Source organism: Polyodon spathula, chromosome 59, assembly GCF_017654505.1.
Source record: "Polyodon spathula isolate WHYD16114869_AA chromosome 59, ASM1765450v1, whole genome shotgun sequence".
NCBI classification, from domain to species: Eukaryota; Metazoa; Chordata; class Actinopteri; order Acipenseriformes; family Polyodontidae; genus Polyodon; species Polyodon spathula.
In genome coordinates, this window is record NC_054592.1 from 392,242 (window position 1) to 415,510 (window position 23,269).

General features: G+C 43.8%; 1 protein-coding gene across 1 annotated transcript; it reads left to right on the forward strand.

The window, feature by feature from the left end:
- The first annotated feature begins 8,086 nt into the window (after positions 1-8,086).
- On the forward strand, positions 8,087-19,789 carry LOC121307819 (protein phosphatase 1 regulatory inhibitor subunit 16B-like). Its single transcript, XM_041240102.1, has 10 exons — positions 8,087-8,148; positions 8,779-8,923; positions 10,880-11,025; positions 12,328-12,431; positions 13,185-13,309; positions 14,359-14,826; positions 15,316-15,391; positions 16,476-16,605; positions 17,096-17,249; positions 17,605-19,789. Exons 1-10 carry the CDS (start codon positions 8,087-8,089, stop codon positions 18,037-18,039), a joined length of 1,845 nt encoding a protein of 614 aa, XP_041096036.1. The 3' UTR covers positions 18,040-19,789.
- The last annotated feature ends 3,480 nt before the right edge of the window (positions 19,790-23,269 follow it).

The following is a 23,269-nucleotide window of genomic DNA, read 5'->3' on the forward strand; positions in this document are numbered from 1 at the left end:
GGGCAGAGCTCCCAGACCCAGGACAGAGCCCCAGACCCAGGATAGAACCCCCTGATCCAGGATGGAGCCCAGGCATGAGCAGGGGAATCGGCACACAATTTGTAATCAATCCCTACAGTAGATTCTGCTGTCTGATGTGATTGCCGGGTCTACATATTTATTGAATGATTTTATTCGATCATTTATTTGGTGTTTTAACCAGGAGAAGCCCTTCATATTCTGATCTGGTTTTCAGCGAGGCAGTTGAAGACTGCAGGATGGCGGATATGAATAAAGCAGACATGCTGCGGCAGGATTACAGGGAAGAAAGACCCATAACAACAACCTGATGCGAAAGATAAGCTGACCGTGGTAAAAGAGTGTGGTCCATTGTTTTTTCTCCGAGCTGAAAGGTTACAGTAACACTGTGTTTGTCTGTAAAATGTCACCGCAACAGCATGTCCTGTAAGAGAAATCCAGCTGGCTATGAATGAGAGAAAGCACCACAGGTGACATTGACAGCAGACATTGTAGAGAAATATATACAGCGTTTGCACTTGATTTCAGCAAACTTAACAAGCTCCTTTACAATTTCCGATTTGACATTTCAGTTTCGATCCTCTAACTCCACCCCTTACCCCTTCAACACCATATTGTGAGCTCAAGTCGTCTCAGGGTTTATTCCTCTCATTGGTTTTGGCACACATTCTTGTCCAAGCCCCGCTCCCCTCCCCTATTTCTGACCCAAATCCAGTTTATGTCATTAGAGGCGTGTCTGACAACTGCAGAGCTTACATAAGTGCTTTGAAATAGAGTGGCATTTTCACCCACACAAGTCTGCTGAAGCTCAGTTAGAAAATGTATGTTTGGTATTCAGAGGAGATGTTTCCTCAGTCTTCAAAGCAGCCAGCATGTTAATAGATCACTTGCAGTCGGTAGCTTTGTTTGTTCTCCCACAGTAACGGCTTACAGATGAGTTACTCGTGGTCTGCTGGCCATTGAAAAAGTCATGCCTGAGTCTTAGCCAGTAACTGGACAATACAAGCGACCTAGTTTCCTGCTTGAGCAGTAAAAGCATAACTCCTGTCTTCTGGATTAGCTGCTCGTTACAGCAGGATTTCTAGAAAGTGAATTTGTGATTCACTTCAGTGCATTAATTCAGCCTTGAGTGTTTGTATTAATAAACCCAGAGGTGCTTGCTCTTCACCCCGCTGTGCTGAGTGTAAAGTACAGCCTACCTGATCAAAGATTAATAAAGACGAGAATGTGCGAGCCACTCTTAAAGTGAAAGAGATGCTTCCGTTCCAAGCCCTTGCTGTAATACTGACTGTAGCTTGTTCTGTAATAAATAATCACGTTAGACTCTGCAGTCCCCATGCTAGGGTAATGGTTACTGGTATAAGGGCTACCGTATAGTAACAGTAAATCCCAATTTTTCTTTTGAAGGTAAACAAGTTTATTGTGCAAACTCAATCCTTGTGCAGCACACCTTGTTTCAGTGACATCTCCTAATAACACAATAGATAGAGCAGTCTCCTTGTCAGTAAGCTCGTTCAGTACCACAGCACTGAATGGAAGGAGGGGTTAGGTCAGGACACAGGTGTGCTCACAGAGTTATGAAATGAAGCCTGCTGGTGTTCATGGGCGCCTAATTCACATGCACCAAAAAAAACCCCAATCTGTTTTCTTCCAGGAAGCAGGATTGACAGCCGTACTACTGCACAGAGTAGAATTGATCCCTTTGTTCAGACAATGTAGGTTTGGTGCTCCAGGCTGCTTGATCTTGCCTGTTATAATGTAAGGTTATTCATTTAAACACAGAGAGAATGTGCTGGGCTGCATTCACTCCAGAGCTCTATTGAAATCCGTTGCACTAGACCCACAGATTCGCATTCCTCTGTAAATTTGAACAAGACTTGTTCGGGAATTGAAATTCATTCCTTGCAGCAGGGTGACAAATGTTGCTTCTGGGTTTATTACTGAGATTCTAATGAGCCATTAGCATGTTGCATACCTGTATTTGGTGTTAATATATTGACTGCATTGTGTGTAATTGCACAGATGTGGTCCTGAGGGCAGAAAGCTTGGTTTTAATTGGACATTCTTTGCTGTTTTTTATAGCTTTGAAGTGTGATTCTCTCCCAGTGATGGGGATAAACAGCACCATTGAGTGACCACTCAATGCTGATGTAACTGTCAACTAATGGATCCATATATTGAAATAGGAAGAAATATGCCTAGTACAATATACAATGCAGTACCCCTGCTGTAGATATTTACAATTTTCTTATAGCATAACACATGAACCCAAAAGCTTTGTTAGACACAAAAAGCATGCTTTACTTTCTAAGAATCAGCTGATTCATGACAGGAAACATGCTCACTGCTTTTCTAAGATATATAATTGAAATATTCAGATTTGAAATACAGGTTATCAGGGCACATATAGATGACAGCAGAGTATGCTTGCTTTTCATCTACTTTCATCTTTACATCATATTGAGGAGTTTGAGAAAGGCTGATTTAATTCTAATTGAACCGCCTTTATCCAAAGTTCACAGATCTAACAGCTACCATTATCCAAAGTGCTTTTTAAGTAGAGAGATGCCTGGCAAGGAAGGACAGCTTATCAGCTAGTCACTGGGTGCTGCATGTCCTGTTATTCTAAATGGCTCACACACACACGCACACTCACACACACGCGCACACACACACACACACACACACACACACACACACACACACACACACACACACACACACCCGCTTCCACTGGTAGGGGAGGGAGAGGAGGTAGTGTGGCGCGTCACGGGCACATGTTTATTTTCCTCTACTTGTGGGGGCTTCTCATTGACTCTCACTATATTTTTATTTACTATTTCTAACTCCAGTCAGACAAAACTCCACACAGGGTGAAAGTCGACAACAAACTCAATTTTTTGGCACTTTTTTTTTAAAGGCATATTTAGTTCTTAAAAAGGTATTTTACAAAGCGGGGACATGCGTACACGCACACGCCCAGGCACACGCACACACTCACAGCGAGCCTCACGGCTCTGCACATGGCTTCATGAGGATATGAAGAGAAACCTGCCCTGTTAAGCAGACATGGCCATTGTGAATACATCTGAATTGATCATCCAGAGAAACGAGGTAAGGGGCACAGAGGTTGCAGAGGTTGGTTAAAGGCAGACATGCCAGATCAAGCTTTCACAGGCTAATGCTTCGGCACACTTGAGTAATTGGAAAGTCACTCCTGGCTGTATTCACATTATTGGGACTTCAGGGCGTTCAAAAACTTCAATGCATTCAATCCAGTTTAAGAAGATACAGTAATAAATGGATGTATATGATGCCCCTATTGTTGCATTATTGTACGGAATTGGAAATGACATTTGAAAACACCCCTGTCTGTAAATTGCAGGGAGGGTTTGCTACATTCACGCATTTGATCAGAGACGGACACATTTTCAACACTGACCGCGTGACTGTGTCTCCTAAACAGCTTTGGGGCGAAGTGATATGAAAGCAGCAATACACTCCCAGCTCAGGTTAAACTGTCTCAATCTCAGAGCACTTTAAAGTGCAGTGCAAACGTAGAGTAACAGACCTACAGTCATGGGATTATCGTCTTCAATGGGGATCTAAGAGACAGGGTGATTAACAGATTATTTTGAGGCACGTTTACTAGGATTTTACTCCGGTAAGAAGCTTGCACCATTTATTTTTTGATATACTTAAAGATTTGTCATTATTGGCGTTTGTAAAGTAATGGAATATTAATGATAGGAAAATGAGTTATGTTGATTACTGCAGAGGAACTCACTCTTAAAAAACTGCCCACCCCCTCCTATCTCTCTTTAACCTTAGTAAAGTATATTCCCTATTCCTGTTCCAGATGACAGTAATTACAATGCCTGTGCTGTGCTTTACATGCTAACATAGCTGTGTAGGAATCCTTTACCCCTCCCCCACAAACACACACTCCTTTACTTCCATGCAACTGGGAAGGGTGCCCTAATTCCCCAGTTAACATGTGTTGTCATAGATACTGGAGGGCAGATAGCTATAGGCAACCTGTGTAGTTCAGCCAGGGATTGCCAGCCACCCCCCTGCAGCGGAGAGAGAGGATGTAGCGCTAGAGTTTGAAGTATCCAGCCCTCGGAAGGGAGGGTTGACAGGGCCATTGAAGCAATTAGTGGGAATGATGTCAGGAGGCAACTGGGTGTGTTTTTCAGAGTTAAAGGGACTGGGGGAGGGGGGGTATGGAGAGAGCAGGACAATGGAGCCGTGATGAAAAGCAGCCATGTGCTTGTTACGTCTAGCAGGCTTTATTCTCCCCAGATTTGTCTGTAAGTGTGACTTTGGCCTTGTGTCTGTTCAGTTTTAATACGATGACAGCAAGGTTATCCTGATGTATCTCTTCATTTTATCGGGATACAGAAAACAAACTTTTGGCACTATGGCCAATAAGGTGAGTTAGTCACAACTAAATGTTTATTTAGTAAAGACAAACTGTTCACCAATGAATTTGTAAATAAATAAATCATTCTATATTGATATATCTTCATCAACAGAAAGTCAGATGAATGTGTACCGCACACACTGGCACACTTGTTAAGGGACGAAAAGCAAATATTAGCATAATGAAAACACACAATCTAATCAGCATCGATCAGATATAATGGTGTCAGGGTAAACCAAGCACTGTGTCGGGCTGATAATGCAGTTTAATAATAATAATAATAATAATAATAATAATAATAATAATAATAAAATCACTTATCTCAGCCACAGAGAAGGTACAAGCTGACACGGAATTATTGTGAACAAACCTTGTTGTCTGTTTTGCAGTGGGTATGGTCTCTACCCTCTCCTGATTCTAACAATCAGTACCCCGATTTCTAGCATTTGTAGCGCCCTGTAAGCTGGTACAGTCTCCCTTCATCATTGCAGCTAACTATGTCATGTATTTCTAGGTTTAGCTGGTTTTTTACCTGCATAACCTGCAGATATTTTTTGTTTTTCCTGTACAGATAAGAGACACTGTGATGAAAGCAATAGCTGTGACTTGTTTAATTTTAACACTGGTGCGGTGAAGCTAATTATAAAAGTGCCTTGGTTTCCTTCCTTATGAATGTCCAAATAGAATGAAAGTCATTTTAATAGAGGATAAAAAAATGTTTCTGTAGAACAACTTTCTACAGAAGCACAAGCCTGAGACAAAAAAACTTGAGACGAATAGTCCCGTCCAAATAAAGTAAAGACCCAAGGCGCTGTCTCCCTGGGGGCTGAGGGCTATTTTACTGGGGAGTTTTGCTTTTCCAGCCGACACCTGATAAGAGTACAGGTTCCAGGCCTAGGAGTTTCCTGTGTTGCCATGACAACCCTGCTTTGGCTTTTTACACAGCGTTTCTGGCCCAAACGCAAGCAAGCCAAAGTCTGAACTTCTAATTAGAATGAGGTTTGCTGTCAGGGAAGTAGACCTGAAATATAATGCTGCCTGTCTGATACCTCATGATGCCTTCTTTGAGCTTCCATGGTGTTTCATTGACTCTTCATATTGGTTTTACTGGGGACTGACCCGAACAAGAAACCAGATGACATTCATGAAACCCTCAGTTTTCCACCGCTGCTGTCTGATCTGAGCTGCACCGCTCACAGCTGCCATTATTACCACAACAACGAGGCCACAAGTGGCAAGACAAAACCATTAAGGGCTGTATTTTAATTATCTGAATGCCGGTGGATCTAAATACCACCATGTTTTAACTCTGTTAACCTGTCCTGCGTTTCTATGTGACATTCATTATTACATTGAAAAGGCGTGGGTTGTGTGATGGGGTGGAGTCACGGCCAGGATGTTGATCGGCAGGGAGAGAGACTCAAAGGCAAGACAGCTGCAGTGACGCGCGAATGCAAAAGTTTATTGCACATAACAAAACAGTGGAACATAATAAGCAGCTAAACAAAAAAACTCACACACATGAATAGGGCAGGACATGAACATGCACCTTCACTTCCAACACCACCATTAATTCTCACATTAACACCTGTGATCACCCTTTTTATACACCTGTTCCAGCCACATTTCCACATGTTTTGACGGGGAGTTTGTTGTTTAGATTAAAATAGACCCCAAAAATCATTGTAGGAAAGCTGACTGAGGCAGGGACTGTAGTTTTTTAACTAGTTGACTTCAATCCACACTGAAACCCTGTGCTTGGTGTCTGATCAGTTTCCATCATGCTAACTTTCCCTGTGGTTATTCTTTGCTTAACTGACCTGCTGACCAAACCATGAGAAGTGAAATTGGTCATCAGTGTATCTTCTGATCCAGTGGTATGCAACTCCAGATCCTGGTGTCCGTGATTCAGTCCAGGTTTTTATTTTAATCGATAGAACATGATTTCCATTTCAACGATAATAACTACCTGACAAGCAGAAATCTCAGCTGTGGCTGCCAGAGTAAAATCTTCTATTGTCCATGGAAAGAAATGCAGTATTAAAATGAATATTGAAACCTGGGCTGTCACCACGATAACCCCCCCACTTCCCTGTCCTTAACAAAAAATAATTTGAATTGCATAGGAAGAGAGAATGGAAATGCGAGTGTGTAGGTGAACTGCTGTTCAAGGAAAAGAAGGCTTATGGAAATATTTTCTTATCTATTTTATTACAAGTAATAAATTAAGGAAATTATTGTGTCTGCATCATCGCTGCTCTGAGGAGAGATTAAGGACTTTTCTCTCCAGCCACGCAGGTACAGAATGACTTTAGATGAGAGTGAATTTAAACAGTGATTTAGCCAGTGATTTAAAACGATAAGTCTGAGCCTTCCTCAGCGTCTCCACTCAGTTGTCTGGGCCTGATAAGGAGATGTATTTTCTCAGCTCATTTTTCTTATGGCAGTTCTGTTATCTGTTGGAAAACATCTTTTTTAATTGCCAGCGAGTGAATTGAGCAGCTCTGTAAACTTTGTAGTAGATTTGTTTCAGATTAAAACTTCCGTGAGATGGCCGAAGATGAGAACCCCACGACACCGGATCGCTTCCAACTCGCAGACATTCATCTCTTACTGACACTGCATTTATCTGACCTTCCAAACCCGAGAGCCGCTTCTTCCTTCAGCACTTCAGGACAGCCAGGTCATCTCAGAGGGTCTCAGCTGGCCGCAGTCAAAGACAGATGCTTGCTAGGCCCAATGGAAAGACACATTGCAGACAGGACTGTACCTGGTAACAGGATACTGATTCCATGACGACAGGGCTTGCTCATGTGTTCATGATGCTAATCGTTTTTTTTTTATTACTAAACGATGGTCCGTTATTAGATTTTAAACGGCATCAGGAAGATGCTTTGTGGTTTACGCGCTAACCTGTAAGTCTGAAACTTTCTGTGCATCAAGGTTCGGGTTCTGGGGCGTGAAACACAGATTTGCTCTATACCTTCTTTGCCTTGGACGGCATTATGGATTAAGAAAACTGTCTGCTGACTGAGTCTCCCGGTCCATGCTTATTTTATTATGATGTCATAATACTGTACCGTAAAATAAGTCCATTATTTGCAGCTGGGCCTTGACATCTACTGCTTACCTCATTAGGGAAAGCCCAAGAGCATAGATCTTCATGCATACAAACACATTCTTGCAGGGAGAGCTGGAGAAATGATTTGCATCTGTGTAACAATATTAAGGATAACAAGGTCACCAGGGACTGTATTTAATATGATTCTGGCTTGCAGTTTCTACGTGAATGCAGTGGTATCTACAGAGATAACCACTGGGCTTGAACAACATCAAGAAATACAGACACCACGGCACAAAGGGATGATCATTACTGACAGTGCGCTTGGCTGCACAGAAGACGGTGGTTTTCAATAACTCGTGCAATAACACAAACAAAAATCCTAGGCACACCTTTTCAACGAGAAGCCTTTATTAATGTCCTCATGCACTGCACTTTTTTCTGTCTGCTCTGACCTGGAGTGGGGCTGCAAACCAGCTTGTATCTTACAGCAGGACCGGCATTGTATAGTCATCAGAGTCATTAAACAGCATAGCTAATCTGTGATGTCATCATTTCCACCTGAAACACTCTTTATAGCTATGGATACATCAGTTAACTGGACTGTGATTCACCTGCTGAACAAGCGTATGCTAGCAGCCCTGTACAGAATCTGTCAGATCTGACGTACGATTGTGGGATCATTGTGGATTTTCTAGACATCCCCTGTATGTATATACAAACCAAATTGTGAGCAGCTGTTTAAAAAAAACATTGTCATCAGACAATGAAAGAATCTGCAAAATCAGTCCTTGTAAATCTCACAGACAGTGCAAATATGACATTAATCACCGTGCTGACTCGGGTCAAAATCCCAAAGGGTAAACTTCCTTATCCAGGGGTAATGCAGGGAGCTGTGGGAACAGTCATTTCTGGAGCAGATGCCTGGCCTAGGATTTAAAAAAAAAAAATTACAAATCCTGCAGCAAATCTCATCTGTAATCCTCCCGGACAGTTTACAGGGTCAGGGCAGGATTTGTATTTTATAGTGTTTTTTATATAAATAAACCAAGTAAAAAAAAACAAAAAAGCAAAAAAAACAAAAAAAGCAAGGCTATTAGAGTTCCGTGAATAACGGCCTGTTAATGCCTTGATCAGTGTGATCTCTATTACAGTGTTTGCTGTACGATGGAGGCTGCAGGGTCGATTGTGAGAGTGGGAGTGTCTGAGTGAAGGGGTTCTTCACTGCCAGTGTCAGATCAGGGGAAGTGTTCTAGCTGCCATTCAAATACAGTAGCACAGAAGTCACATGGGGGCCCGTGAACGATGCTGAAGTATCCGATGGATCCTCTGCTTCCTCTCTTGCAGTACGTTACTTACTGAGGAACAGCGTGGATCCCAATCTCTGCAATGATGACGGCTTGACTGCACTGCATCAGGTAAGAACACTAAGTGGATAAGGGGTGGGTCAGTGTGGCACCCCAGCCAGGGCACTGCCTGTGCAAGGGGTCAGGATGGAGGTCTGCGCCATGCAATATAGAAACTGCAGGACAGGATGTAACACACGAGGTTGCTGAATGCTTTGGAATCAGGAAGCACTCAGTAGGAGCCGGCCACTAGGATTATACAGACAATGGCAGGTGGGTTCCGGTGGCTTTATTGTACTGCACAATCACTTAAGCCAGGAAAAGAACAGATGTGACCCAAGTTAGAGACCTTGACAAGCTTATAGCACAATACGAGTGATAAACCTACACCATGAAAACGAAACACAAGTCACATGGTAGCAGTCACGGCTGCCCTTACTGGCAACCTGATAATGGTCAGGGTCAAACAAGGCAGAAAGACTACTGACTAGAGAAGCTACTTGCCTTGTCTGCTATCGCTGCTCCTATTACAGCCCACCCACTGGCATTGTCTGACTGGCAATCGGGACCGCCACTGATGTCTAACACTAGCTGTGTTGTTAGCCTTTGCATGAAGGCATAATCTACTTGCTCAAAAATCCAGTTGCATCAATGCTGTGCTTTGAGGGCGATGAAGGGGTGGCATTGTTCCTGATTGTTCCTGAGGGAGGGTGAAGAGCGTAGGTTTAATAACAAGTGCTTCTGCATGTCAGCATGTGTGTTTTCACTTGTTCTTTTCTTTCTTCATTAATAACACCCTTTATGCCACGGGTTCCGTTGTTATTGTTGAGGGTAATGGATGCAGCTGGATATCCATGCATGATACCAGCAGCTACAGCACAATGCTGTTTGTCACATTCAGAGAGCTGTATGTTCCAGCACATGTAATTAAAGCGTGGCACGCAAATGCTACTGTAAGAGTGACTGCATCCTTTTTATAAAAGAAAATGTTTAATATCTGAGCATCCCACGCAGCCTCCTCAGAGCATATGTCAATATTGTATAAAGATTACAGAGGTCCTGATAAAAACGTATTGTGAAATTATTATGGATCACGTGAGAGTTATTCAGTCAATATAGCAACTGTTTATAAAGTGATGCCTCTTATGTATTTAAAAAAAAAACACTGTTTCGGTATGGCTCTTTCCTTGTTTAAGATTCTTCCACGTTTACTTCCAGTGCTGAATGCAGACACATTCGGTAACAATGATCAGCTCAAATACAAAGTGACAAGCGTGTTAATGAGGCAGGAAGAGCATGAGGAGCAGACTGCGTCTTCTGTGTGAAATGCAGTTTGGAGGGAGGAGGGGTGCGTTTCTAATGCTTCGCGTGAACTTGATTCAGTGCAGTTCCCCTGGGTGCCTGTCTAGTCTGATCCTTCCCTGCCCTAAACACTAAATATTTGATGTGTGTCTCAAAGCTCTTGATCGTAATTGAGATGAGGGCTCAGGGGAAGCGTGGAGGATACGCCCAGCTGGGTGGCAGATAACAAGCTCTTGGAATGAAGAAGCACCAGCTTTGTGTTCGGTCTGAGGTCCTAGGGCACAAGCACAAAATTGGATTTTACAGCAGAGCGTGCAAATACTAACAAACCAGTCACCCTCACTCTTCACTTCTTAGGTAATGGGAAGCTGGAAGTGTCTGAAGAGGCGATTCAGAATTACCAGTGTCATGTGCGTAGTGTAAAAAATTAAACTGTTTGTTGATTTTACTGCCTTCTGTTATTCCCTAAATAATTCAGAACTCAGTGCAGACGTTAAAGAGCTTGCCACACCCCCAACGTTAACTGCATGTGGAAACTGAGAAGTTTGCTTTCCAGTTACTGTCTGGGTTTCAGCAGGAAAGTTACTGCTTGTAATTCCAGGGCTTTTTTCTTCTGCTGTCTTACGGAGAAGCTTCTCATAAAATGCATCTTTCCACAGTGTGCTCTTTCCTAGTTAAATGAAAGCAGCCTGACTCCAGCATGTGCTTGTGTGCCTTTCTCCTCAGTGCTGCATAGATAACTACGAAGAGATCGCGAAGATCCTCCTGAACCGCGGGGCCAACGTCAACGCGCGGGACAATGAGCTGTGGACCCCCCTCCACGCTGCTGCCACCTGCGGCCACGCCAGCCTGGTCAAGGTCCTCATCCAGCAGTGAGTCCCTCTGTCTGCACCTGCAGCACAAAGCCGATAGGGGCACTGCAGGGCACGCTGTGAACATACAGCTTTTATTATTACCAAACATACTAGATATGTGACATTAACAGCTATAATGAAACAAATTACACTGGGGAGTAAAAACCTTGAACATTCTGGATCACATAATGTTGCAGGTGCCATGCAGTAATGTTTGCAGCCAGTTCAGTTACCTTAGTAGCATTGCTGTTTACATTGCTTTTCAATCTGTGTGGGGAACAGAAACACCATTCTATTTGTGAGGAAAATGGCCAAAAACAACTCCTGCTGGGGTGGAGCCCTTCTTCAGTCAGGCAACATTGTTGCATCATCCACTGTTAAAGCAAAACAAACGTCCCATGACATTAAAAAAAAAAACAGCCCTTTGATCTTTCAGGTCATTAGTGGGATATTTCACAGGTTCAGCCGCTTGCCGCATTTGAACTCTTACTGCAAAGTCTCAACTGAAACACTAGTAGCTAGAGTCAGATGCAACTCATTTTCGATTGTCGGCTGAACTGTCACAAACTGTATGACATCCCAGTTCTGCGGATTGATGTCTTAGTCTCAGAGTGTGGTAAGAAAAGTTTGTGCAGCAAGTGGAAAGAGGAATACCTTTTAAAACATCAGGACTATTAGAATGCAAAAAACGCTGTTCTGTTTTTAAACTAGAGATGTGCTCTCCTTGTCTGAATGCAGCTGCCATACTGATTACGCTCTCCAATTAATTCTGCAATTACTGAGCTCTTGGAGCACATAATAAAAATCTCTGTGTTAGAGATCAGTGTTCAGCTTGACTGAGTAATACTCCTTCCTGCGTGCGCTGTTTGCATTCTGTATTGAAACAGTGTCTGCATATTATCATTGCAGGCTGTATTAAATATATAACAAGGGTCCTCACATATTGACTTCAGTGCAGCTGAAACTGAGGTCTGTGATTCCACAAACTAAGTTGACAATCCATCTGTGTCACTGAAAAGTTTAAATCAGTGTGTGTTGATGGTGTGGCCTGCTTAACTCATAACTAATTACAGAGTGACTACCATGAGATTATTAATTCAATAGTTTCAATGTCTTGTGCTGAAAACTAAGTTCAAATGGGCATAGATATGCATATCAGTATTTTAGATTACTTTACCGGTTGTCAGTTTGCTGAGTTATCCTTCTTATATTTCCAGAGCAGATCTTCCTGGTGAAATTCTCAAAGTGAATGCTGTACTGTAGCGACAGCGTAGTCTAAACTGGATTGAAATATGTGTTACGGTGCCTCTCTGCTCACAGGGGCGCTGACCTGTTGGCGGTGAACTCGGATGGCAACATGCCCTACGACCTGTGTGAGGATGACCCCACCCTTGACATCATCGAGATGGCCATGACCAATCGAGGTAAGGGGAAGGTGGGGGAGGCGGCCAGGGGGCTCAGCGCTCGTCTGGGCAGCAGGTGCTGCACAATGGCTCAAGGGAATTTCATTCTGTGCTAATGCTATGAAGATTAAGGGGCTGCATGCTGGAGAGCAAGGTCTGATCTCTGAATAAGTTTAACTTGTTTCTGAAAAGAACAAAGAAATAATCCCTGTTACAATGTCTCTGTCCTCTCTTTGTTCTGTGTCCAGAACTGGACCGTAAGTAATAGAATTTTATTAGTCATGTTATTTATGCATGGTATTTTTCCCCATGGTTTTACTCTGCATTTCCCATAGTTTACCCTGGTTTGTTATTATGCTTTACCATACTATACCTCACTATTCTTTACAGTGCGTACCATGCTTTCACTGTGCTTGATTACACATTGCTCTGCTTTTAATGTTGGACACTTTTATAAGAGATGATCCAAAGTCCTCACAAGTACATGAAAATAAAAAGAAAGTGGGCTATAGCCCTAGGCAGTGCAGTGTGAGCTCCCCTACATTACTCCACAAGCATGGCCAAGGGGATCAGACCCAGGTTCAGTCTCCAAGCCCATCTCTTTTTGAGTATAACTGGAAATATGCCCTGAGGCAACAAACTGTGTGGTGGTTGAGACCTCTCTTGTAGCCTAACCCAGGGCTCTAGAGGTGAAAGAACACCAGTGCTTTAGCCCACCGCTCCACGTCACGAAGCCCCCCTCCCTGATCCAACATATCGCTTGGTTGTTTTCAGGGATCACTCAGGAAATGATCAACGAGGTGCGTGTGGCAGTGGAGAAGCGCATGATCTCAGACATCCAGGAGCTGCTGCAGAGCCACCAGGACCTGAACAAGACAGACAAGCAGGGGGCAACACTGGTGAGTGAGGAGTGAAGAAGGGCCGCTACAGGGACTATCCTTAGAGTAACGGTTAGGGTTACACGCTGGATATACAGGACAGTAAAGTCTGGTTGTATTCCGTATTCACTGCTTAATATTCCAGCATTGCGTCAACTGAAAACAGAGGAAAGCAGCATTTCCTGGGACCCCTCCCGGACCGATAGCGCTGTTCTGCAGAAGAAGTGAAAAATGGGTTAATAGACACTTATTGATAGACTGCATATATTACTGTAGGCTTCCTGCCTCTGTAATAAATCAAAGCTAAGAAATCAGTCTATCACAGTGATAGGTTTGTGAGCATTCCCTGTATGCCTTATCCTGCACTCACATCTCCAAACAGCCAGATGAAATACCTTATTTGATAAGAGCCCAACTACACATACAGTCCACTGTTTGTAGTATGGGTGAGATATTGTAGCAGAGGCTGGATTTCCTGAAGGTGGCTTATCTCTTCTACCTGCCCGTTTCTCAGTCCTGCTTCAACAGCCTCAATATAATATGTTCAATCATCACTTTGTGAGTTGGCGGGTGTCCTCGGACATCACGCAGGGTGTGTTGTGGGTATTTGAGCAAATGCTTAACTCAATGCTGCCCTCCCCTGGTTATTTGGTGTGCATGTATGCCGGAACACAACTGGATTTATCAGAGATAGTGTCAGGTGCCATTCGGCTTCCTAATCTGTCTGCCGTGGCGCATTGAGGACAAGGGCAAACACATAAAAATAAAGCATCTGTTATGTCGAGATGACAAGGTAGTTAATCTCAGGTTCTCGACATAACCATGATCCTGATCTCATTTCTCATGTGATCCTGGCATCTCCCATCCCCCCATTTCCTTTAAGAGAACCCACACGCAGTTCAGGGTTGAAGGTTGAGGGCTTTTTTCAAGTGTTCTTTTAACGTTCTTTTTTTTTTTTTACCAGCAGTACTGTCGCAAACTTGAGATCCTGAAAGGGACTGGGTCTCGCATGTTGTCATCAAGCTGTATAAGGAGAGCGTCGTGTCCTAATCTCCTCTCCCTCTTTCCAGCTCCACATCGCTGCAGCGAATGAGCGTCCTGTCCTAATCTCCTCTCCCTCTTTCCAGCTCCACATCGCTGCAGCGAATGAGCGTCCTGTCCTAATCTCCTCTCCCTCTTTCCAGCTCCACATCGCTGCAGCGAATGAGCGTCCTGTCCTAATCTCCTCTCCCTCTTTCCAGCTCCACATCGCTGCAGCGAATGAGCGTCCTGTCCTAATCTCCTCTCCCTCTTTCCAGCTCCACATCGCTGCAGCGAATGAGCGTCCTGTCCTAATCTCCTCTCCCTCTTTCCAGCTCCACATCGCTGCAGCGAATGAGCGTCGTGTCCTAATCTCCTCTCCCTCTTTCCAGCTCCACATCGCTGCAGCAAATGGTTACATCCAGGCTGCAGAACTCCTCTTGGAGCATGGAGCCCGGGTGAATATCAGAGACTTTGACGGTTGGCTGCCACTCCATGCTGCAGCCTGCTGGGGGCAGGTCAGTCCCTCACACTCCTTTACAAACACCCTGGTCAGATCCATCCCTCCGGGAGTACCAGTGAGCCGTGTTGGGGCTGGGTGTGCCCACGCTGCAGAGGCTGTGGATTTACATACATCAGCTGACACACACTGCATTCACCCTTTACCTGCAAAAGCTTTCCTTCCACTAGTACTTCTCACTGTTGGTTATTTAAAACATGTAGTACAACCGACATTTCTTAAGGAAGAAACACAGTGAAACTCCTGGAACACACTATTTAGATAGACAAGACGTTTATTGTTGGCCCCTTTAAAAAGTTCCAGTGGAAATAAGAGAAGCTGGAAGGGTGATCATTGCAATTATGCTGTGCTGTAATGTGCCAGAAATTTGGAACCCAATGGCAGACAGACTGACAGACTGACATCCATAGCTCTCCAGTGGATTCCTTCATGGAAACTATGGAACCCCTGTGCAGAGGTGTGATTGTTTTATCGTGTGTGTTTCCAGATACAGGTGGCTGAGTTGTTGGTTTCCCATGGAGCCAGTCTGAATGCCAAAACCTACCTGGATGAGACTCCTATTGGTATGTTCAAGTCCAAACCCCTTTCACTCACCCACACAACCTCTATATATGAGTCTTAACGTAAAAAACATTAGGGACTGAGTCTCATTTGTTCCAATGCAATAATATCCTTCTTTCCAGGATTCATGAGACAGAAGCACCCTAACTCTTACTGTAATTCCCTAACCCTTTCATACAATAGGCTTTACTTCCCGGGTGATGATGACACAGCTGGTAATTATCCTGCCTTGCCAACACATTGATCTGTTGCTACACTACTTGACTGCCTTCAACTTACCGTAGTGCCTGTCTGTGTGTGTATGTCTGTCTGTCTGTCTGTCTGTGTGTGTGTCTGCCTGCCTGCCTGTGTGTCTGTCTGTCTGTTTGTTAATTGGTTTGCTTGTTGTCTTGTTGTCTTAGTGTCTGCTCTCCTGCCCATCTGTCAAACTAACTTGCAGTTTATTGGCTGTACTGTAATCCTACAGTCTGTGTATCCCAGCAGGCTGCTAATCCGTCTATTAGACTGATGATCTGCAGACAGATTATTACAAATCTTTATAACACATTCCAAACTGTAGAAACTTTCCTAAACTGCTTGCTGATATATAGCTCTGCACTCCATAAATAATGCACTGCTAATATCTCCCCTACATCAGAAGCTGGTGTCCATGTCTCGAAATGAAAGCCACTGTAAATGTGAAAAAAAAAAACAGAACGACAGGGTTATATAAAGTGTAGCCTAGTTTCATAAAAACATTCTTTACACGTTCTGAACCCTTTCAACCCCGAATTATTCTTATTGAAATGAAGTTCTAGAATTCAAAGCTTGTTTATTGATTATACTGTATATGAGAAAAGGACAACAATATATTTGACGTATATTTCTACCCGACCTCAGACTGGGACCTAGAAGTCCTGTGAGGATCCAACGTGATTTCCGATGGCAGGACTGAAAGGGTTAAAGAAGGGTTATGAGTGGGTCCCGTCGTCATCAATGGGAAAACTGGTTATTAAAATATTTCGGTGATCAGATATAGACAATGTAACCGTGGAGTGAAGCCTCAGTGAGACTGATCAGCTGGCTGTGCTGTGTTGTGTTCCTCAGACCTGTGTGAGAATGAGGAGTTCAAAGCCATGCTCCTGGACCTGAAGCACAAGCATGACATCATCATGAAGTCCCAGCTCACACACAAGACTTCCCTGTGTAGGAGGACCTCCAGTGCAGGCAGCCGGGGGTGAGTGCTGCCCCTAGTGTTCAGAGTCAAGTCCTGACTCACAACACAACTGGAACAGGAGTGCTGAGCTTTCTCCCCACTGCTCAGTTTGAAACGTTTTTTTCTCAAAGCATTTTCTCCACGTGTAATACATTATTATTATAAGGAATTCTGATGACGATCTTAGTCAAAAAGTTTGTCTGCTTGGTGTTGCTTCTCACAAAGCCCAAGCAATAACATACTGAATCATTTATTACAAGTTTTATTATATAAATGTTACAGCTCCTAAAAAATTATAAAAATAGAAAGTCTTTTGATCACTGATTAATGGGGAACTAAAACTTAAGGAATATGTATTACATGTTAAACTGTGTAGCAGTGAGCAGCATGGATTCTGATTTTAATGAAGGATTAAAATTAAACCAGTGTTGCAAACCCTTGACACAGGAAAGGAAGCTGATTGCTGGAGCTGGGTCATAGCGCTCGCGCGCGTGTGTGTGTCTCTCTGCAGGAAGGTGGTGCGCAGGGCCAGCGTTTCCGATCTCAACAATCTATACAGAAAGGAGTACGAGACCGAGGCCATCGTGTGGCTGGGGGGGAAGAAGCCGGAGGAGAGGGAGGAGGATGAACGGGAGAGAGAGTCCGATCAAGAGAACCCCGTTCCGGTAGGGCTGGGGGGCAGAGGCGGGGCGCCAGCTCGCTTAGGGATACAACATTATCTGGGTGGGATTGACAGGGTTGCATCTCCTGATAACAGTGATAGTGTCGCCTGCATTGCTTGCTGTCCATTGTGCTGGGTATGAGCTTTGTGTACACAGCGGGCTTGACTTGGTTTGAGGAGCACAGCACTGACCATACAATCCTCCCTTGGTCTGCCAACCAGCAGATTTCAATCAATTTGAGAGAAGAAATGAATAAGTCTAGAAGTTTTGTAAAATAAAAAGTTTTACTCTGATTTCTTACTCATATTGTGGAAGAATCACCTGTAGAATGAAACTAATTTCCATATATTCCCTCAAGCAGAAAGCAACACCAGAGAAGACCCCCAAACCAGCCAAGGAGCAGAAACCCACTGGCAGCACTCCGAACGGGAAGATCTCCTTATCCAGCACCTCCACACACCCCCCTTGCAATGGAGATGCCCCCAGGAGCCCCTCGACCCCAGAGCCCCCCAGCTCCCTTACAGACCCCTGGGCTGCCTACAACGAGCGGAGCCACCAGACCCTGGCGGAGCTGAAGAGGCAGAGAGCCGCCACCAAGCTGCTCAGTCACCCGCTGCTCAACGGTCACCTAGCCAATGGGACTAGCCCGGCTGAGTCACGCCTGACCCTGGTCTCCTCCAACGGGAGCTCGGTTTATTACACAGTGACCAGCGGGGACCCGCCCCTTCTGAGACTCAAGCAACCAGTGGAGGAGGTCAATGTGAAGGCGCAGGGCTGCTGTACCATTTCGTAGTGGTCAGCTTGCAGGTCATCGTCTGGTCATTCTCCTTAAAGAGCACTGCAGCTTTGAGGATGGGTAGTTGATATGAGCTGAGGTCAAAACGCCTAGTGACCACCACAAACCTGCTGTCTGTCACTGGGGTGATATGTAGAGCACAGGGATTCCTTTACTTCATTCTCAGCTTTGGTGAGCTTTCAAAGCACAAAACGTGCCAATGAATTCAATTATTCATAGAGCAGCAGGTCTGAGAAACCAAAGGATTTACAGACGCAGAGATAAAACCAAGCTTTACCTGATCTGAATCCCAGCTAGAAGCCAAATATACATTTATTGTCTGTGCTTCGGAAATTATGTATTAAGCAAAAAATAATCCTGATGTGACTGGAAACAGCAATGGCCTGAAAATGTTAAATGTTGAAGCTTGATCTTTATCTCTTTCAACCACGCAGGCCGAGCTATTGGTGCTTGCTGCCATGACAACAGCAGGTAGGCTGGGAGTAAAGGTCTCAGACACTGGCAGAGAACCTGAGCTGGCACTCTAGCCGCTGAGCCACGTGTCTATATTGTAAATCTTACTGTACAAAGCTGTAAATATGTTCTTTTTTAATGTAAATGCTTAAATTATCTGTAGTTTACCACAGCTGACAATATTTTCAATCTATATTTGTATAAATATTTTGTAAATATATCTGTATCTAGACAGTGTCAGGTCAGTAGTGCAGTTCTGCCTTCATTCAGATTAGGTGAAAGCCCCCCTCCTAGCCCTGAAGCACAGAAAGTCAGTGTTACCATGCTGCACTATCGCAAATAGGTACCGCACTGCACAGAACTGTATTTACTCCGGCATACGCTAGGCTAAGCCAGTGAGCTCTTATTAAATTACAATGCTTCTCTTCATCAGTACTCTTAGAGATGTGTAAGAGGTGCAGCGTTATACAGATCCAATGTTATCTACAGAACTGGTCAGCTACCCCCTGCTGTTACAGCTGAGGGACGCCCATCATCATGCATGGACAATGTGTCCTCTGTGACCATGGACAACTGACTGCACGTCTTCACTAACAAAAGTGAATTGACCCATTAGGGGAGCAAGGACGACCCTGCATTTCTCATGATATGCGAGTGGTTGGGGTTCTGTTGGAACTGCAGACAAACCGTGGTCACAGATCAAAAGGGACAGCCACAGGGATAAGCAGGAACAACATCTGTGTGGTGGAGAAAGTAAGTTAGATGCTGTGTTTGAGCCTCATCTTGTAAGGCGGTTCAGTTTGTGTTTCATAAACCACAGGCGCATACCAGCTACCCTCTTTCTTTCAAGGAATCCACATTCCATTCCAGAACATTCTGTCAGTTCTAAAGACAATGCAGAGAACGCTGGAATTAGGAGACATTCCAGGGCATCTTAACCAAGAAGGGCCATGAGGAGGAGCAGCTATATTGCAACTGAGTAGTGTAATACAAAGCACTGGTAGGTTCATCGTTGACAGTGCCATAGCAGGTAATTACTGTACAATGATTAGTCAATGTGCTTTCACCCAGATTTCACATCATGACTGATGTCAAGGTATTGTGAGGGTTGCTGCTTCCAGAGACAGTCTATCCTGGTATTTGTGCACTCTGGTATGTGATCGTGACAGAGAGGAGTTGGAATTCTCTAAAGAAAAGTAAAAAAAAAAAAAGGACAACTACTGATTTTGTAAGTACTGAGAAATATTGATGGTTGTGTCAACAGATTTTAAATAAATTGTATATTTTGTTCCGATGCTGGTGTTTTGTTTCTGCCTTTTATTGCGAGAGTTTGTGTTGAAAGTTGAATATTTAAGACACTGAATCTACTCTTGCAGACTGACAGACAATGGCACCAGTAAGCCAGCAGAGAGCAGCCTTTAGACTCCAAATTGGACTGTATTAATTCAGGCACTGGGATGTGTGTATTATGACCTCTGCTGGCTTAATGGGGTATTTCCATTGCAAGTTTTAAAATACGTTCCTGTGGAACAATGCAAAATAAAGCACTGTATTGACTAGTCTAGTCGTTATTTTAGTGATGTGTGCTTATTGATTAAAAAAGAATAATGACAATAGAAAGTCACATCAGCCTTATAGGGACCTCTCAGCGGTAAGCAAGGTGAATGTCCTTTTACAAAGCCAGTGCTACTCTTGTTAATAAGGGATGTCCTTTCAGAGTTTCCTAGGTTGGATTAGGTACTGTAACCCACATGATGTTATCCATGAAACCCAAGGCTGGCTTTACTGAGCTACTACAGTATCTATAACAGTATAAACCTCCCCCATTGAAAATAAGCAATGGTATTTTCACTAAAAGACTTTCCTTTCTGCGCTGCCAGTTTGTAGCATCTGACACAATGAGAACAGCTGTGGTTTCCTTGATCGTTTCTGCTCTGCTGGTGGTTTACACACTGCTCTGCAGACAGAGCCTCAGACTCTGTTGAAGGAGGCTTATTCAGGCTCTTTCAATAGGACGCCCTTGCCAATGGCCCCTTCACAAAATTCACTCCATTCTTAATGAGAGAGCCCACTTGGGATGAGGAGCCAGAAGAAAAGACGTTTTCAAAAGCCTGCACGCTGTTTCACATCAATCTGAACTGCACCAGGCAAGGGGGGTGCAGAGCTCTGCTTTCTGGTTGCTCTTTGAAACGGAGAACCCTGTCTTTGAACCTCATTCATGTTTTTATTAGTTTTCAAGAAACTGCTATTAGATTTCAGCTGTGGCTGCATGAATGCTGTCCGGGTCTGTGCAGAGCAGGAGCCGGCTGGCTGCGTGTCAGAGGGCTCAATGTGGAAGGACGTGGCTCTCCACCAGTTTTCTGTGCAGCCCCATCTTGCAGAGCTCTAGGGGCTGTGGATGATTGCGCATGCTAATGAAACCCAGTCTGAGAACCACCTAGCCCCAGGGATTTCACAGGGAAGAGCTTAACTGTCTGGAAACTGGCATTGTGTAAAAAAAAACAACAAAAAACAAAAAAACATGTCACTGCTATCAAGTTCCCAGCCTCCCAGGGAAAAGAACTCACCATTCATGGTTAATTAAAACTGGTGCATTTTAGAAATGTGTCCAAAAAACACCACATCTTGACAGATCCCTACAAGTTATTGTGAATCCAGTTCATTCTGGATCACAGGGGATTATTATGATTACTTCAAGGGGAGGGTTTGGAGGAGCTAACCCTAACACCATTAGCACCCCTGATTACTTTAATTAAGGAAATGGCATCCTTGACACACACACACGGTGTCCTGCACAATATGCACATCCCTGCTTCTTTCATTTCTGTGTCTGGTGCTTGTACAGCAACAGCCAATAGCAAGTATGCAGCATCTGCTTGGAAAAGGCATGTTACTGCATGGTGTTATAAAGCAAAGTGGGAAGCTTTAGGAGGCACAGGTCTGTAGAAAGCCATCGAAACTCCCCACCAGGTGAATGTAGAGAGGAAATAAGACTTGTGCACTTTTAGTTTGATTCTTAAGCAGATAATATACTGGGGCCTTCCCCACATTGTTGGTTTTTTTACATGTTAATCTGTGTGTCCCCAAAAAGCCGCCCACACACACACACACGCACGCACACAGTTTCAGTTTCACTAGATAATATTACATGCTGCCCTTATCTCTCATAGCCAGACCTACAGTGCCATGAAAAAGTATTTGCACCCTGTCTGATTTTCTGCATTTTTGCATATTTTTGACACTGAATGTTATCAGATCTTCAAAATCTAATATTAGATAAAAGGGATCCCGCGTGAACAAATAACACACATTTTTTATACTTATTTATTTATTAAAGAAGTTATGCAACACCCAATGCCCGTGTGAAAAAGTAATCGCCCCCTTAGACTCAATAACTGGTTACGCCACCTTTAGCAGCAATAACTGCAACCAAACGCTTCCTGTATTGATCAGTCTCTCACAGCACCGTGGAGGAATTTTGGCCCACACCTTCGTGCAGAACTGCTTCAACTCAATGACATTTGTGGGTTTTCAAGCACAAACTGCTCGTTTCAGGTCCTGCCACAACATCTCAGTGGGGTTTAGGTCTGGACTTTCACTAGGTCATTCCAAAACTTTTAATTTCTTGTTTTTCAACCATTTTGATGTAGACTTGCTTGTGTGTTTCAGATCAGTCTTTTTGCATGATCCAGCTGCACTTCAGCTTCAGCTCACGGACGGATGGCCTGACATTCTCCTGTAGAATTCTTTGATATTGTTGGCCAAAAAGTTCCACTTTTGACTCATCTGTCCATAGAACATTGTTCCAGAACTCTTGAGGATCATCCAGGTGCTTTTTGGCAAACTTGAGACGAGCATTTGTGTTCTTCTTAGAGAGCAGTGGTTTCCGCCTTGCTAATCTGTCACTTTTGCCCAGTATCTTTCTGATGGTGGAGTCTTGAACACTGACCTTAGCCGAGGCTAGAGACACTTGCAGATCCCTGTATGTTGTTCTAGGGTTCTTTGTGACTTCCTGAACGATTTTATGCCTTTCTCTTGGAGAGATTTTGGCAGGACGGCCACTCCTGGGAAGATTCACTACTGTCCCAAACATTCTCCATTTGGACAATATGGCTCCGACTGTGGTTTTGTGGAGCCCGAGAGCCTTAGAAATGGCTTTGTAACCCTTTCCAGACTGATAGGAATCAACAACTTTTTTTCCAGAGGTCTTCAGGAATTTCTTTTTTTCGTGGCATGATGTGCCTCTAGAACCTGTGTGCTGACAACTTCACTCTGATGATAAGGGCTAAAGTTAGTCAGATTTATATTGGGCAGGGCTGGCCCAAATCAGGCCTGATTGTTAACCAAAGTATTCAAACAGCTGACCCTGACTATCCCTTTAATTGGGGGGAGTTAACTAGAGGGGGGCAATAACTTTTTCACACCTGAAGATTGCATGTAAATAAAAGAAGTACCAAACTTTGGTGTCTATTTTTCTTTCAGACTCTATATACTACTACAACCCACAACAAGATCTGACCAAATTCAATGTAAAAAATGTGCAAAAATGCAGAAAATCAAATACTTTTTCACGGCACTGTATATAACAAGTATTACAGTATTACCAGTAACAATGAAAGTACAGTTTAGATTAGAGAAAAAAAACTGTATATATGCATACGCTGTGCATAGCTCTGAGGCTGAACCTTCAGCACCCTGACATTTTGTAGGTGAGACGGTTAGCGGGCGGTAGTCTTGACGTGTAGAACAGGAAATAGGTATGCTTGTACACATG

Excerpts from the sequence above, each read along its gene's own strand:
- LOC121307819 (XM_041240102.1), top strand. The coding sequence starts at position 8,087 with ATGGATACATCAGTTAACTGGACTGTGATTCACCTGCTGAACAAGCGT. Across the intron at positions 8,149-8,778 it reads AAGCGTATGCTAGCAGCCCT|TAGCACAGAAGTCACATGGG; the intron begins GTACAGAATCTG and ends ATTCAAATACAG. Across the intron at positions 15,392-16,475 it reads CCTGGATGAGACTCCTATTG|ACCTGTGTGAGAATGAGGAG; the intron begins GTATGTTCAAGT and ends TGTGTTCCTCAG.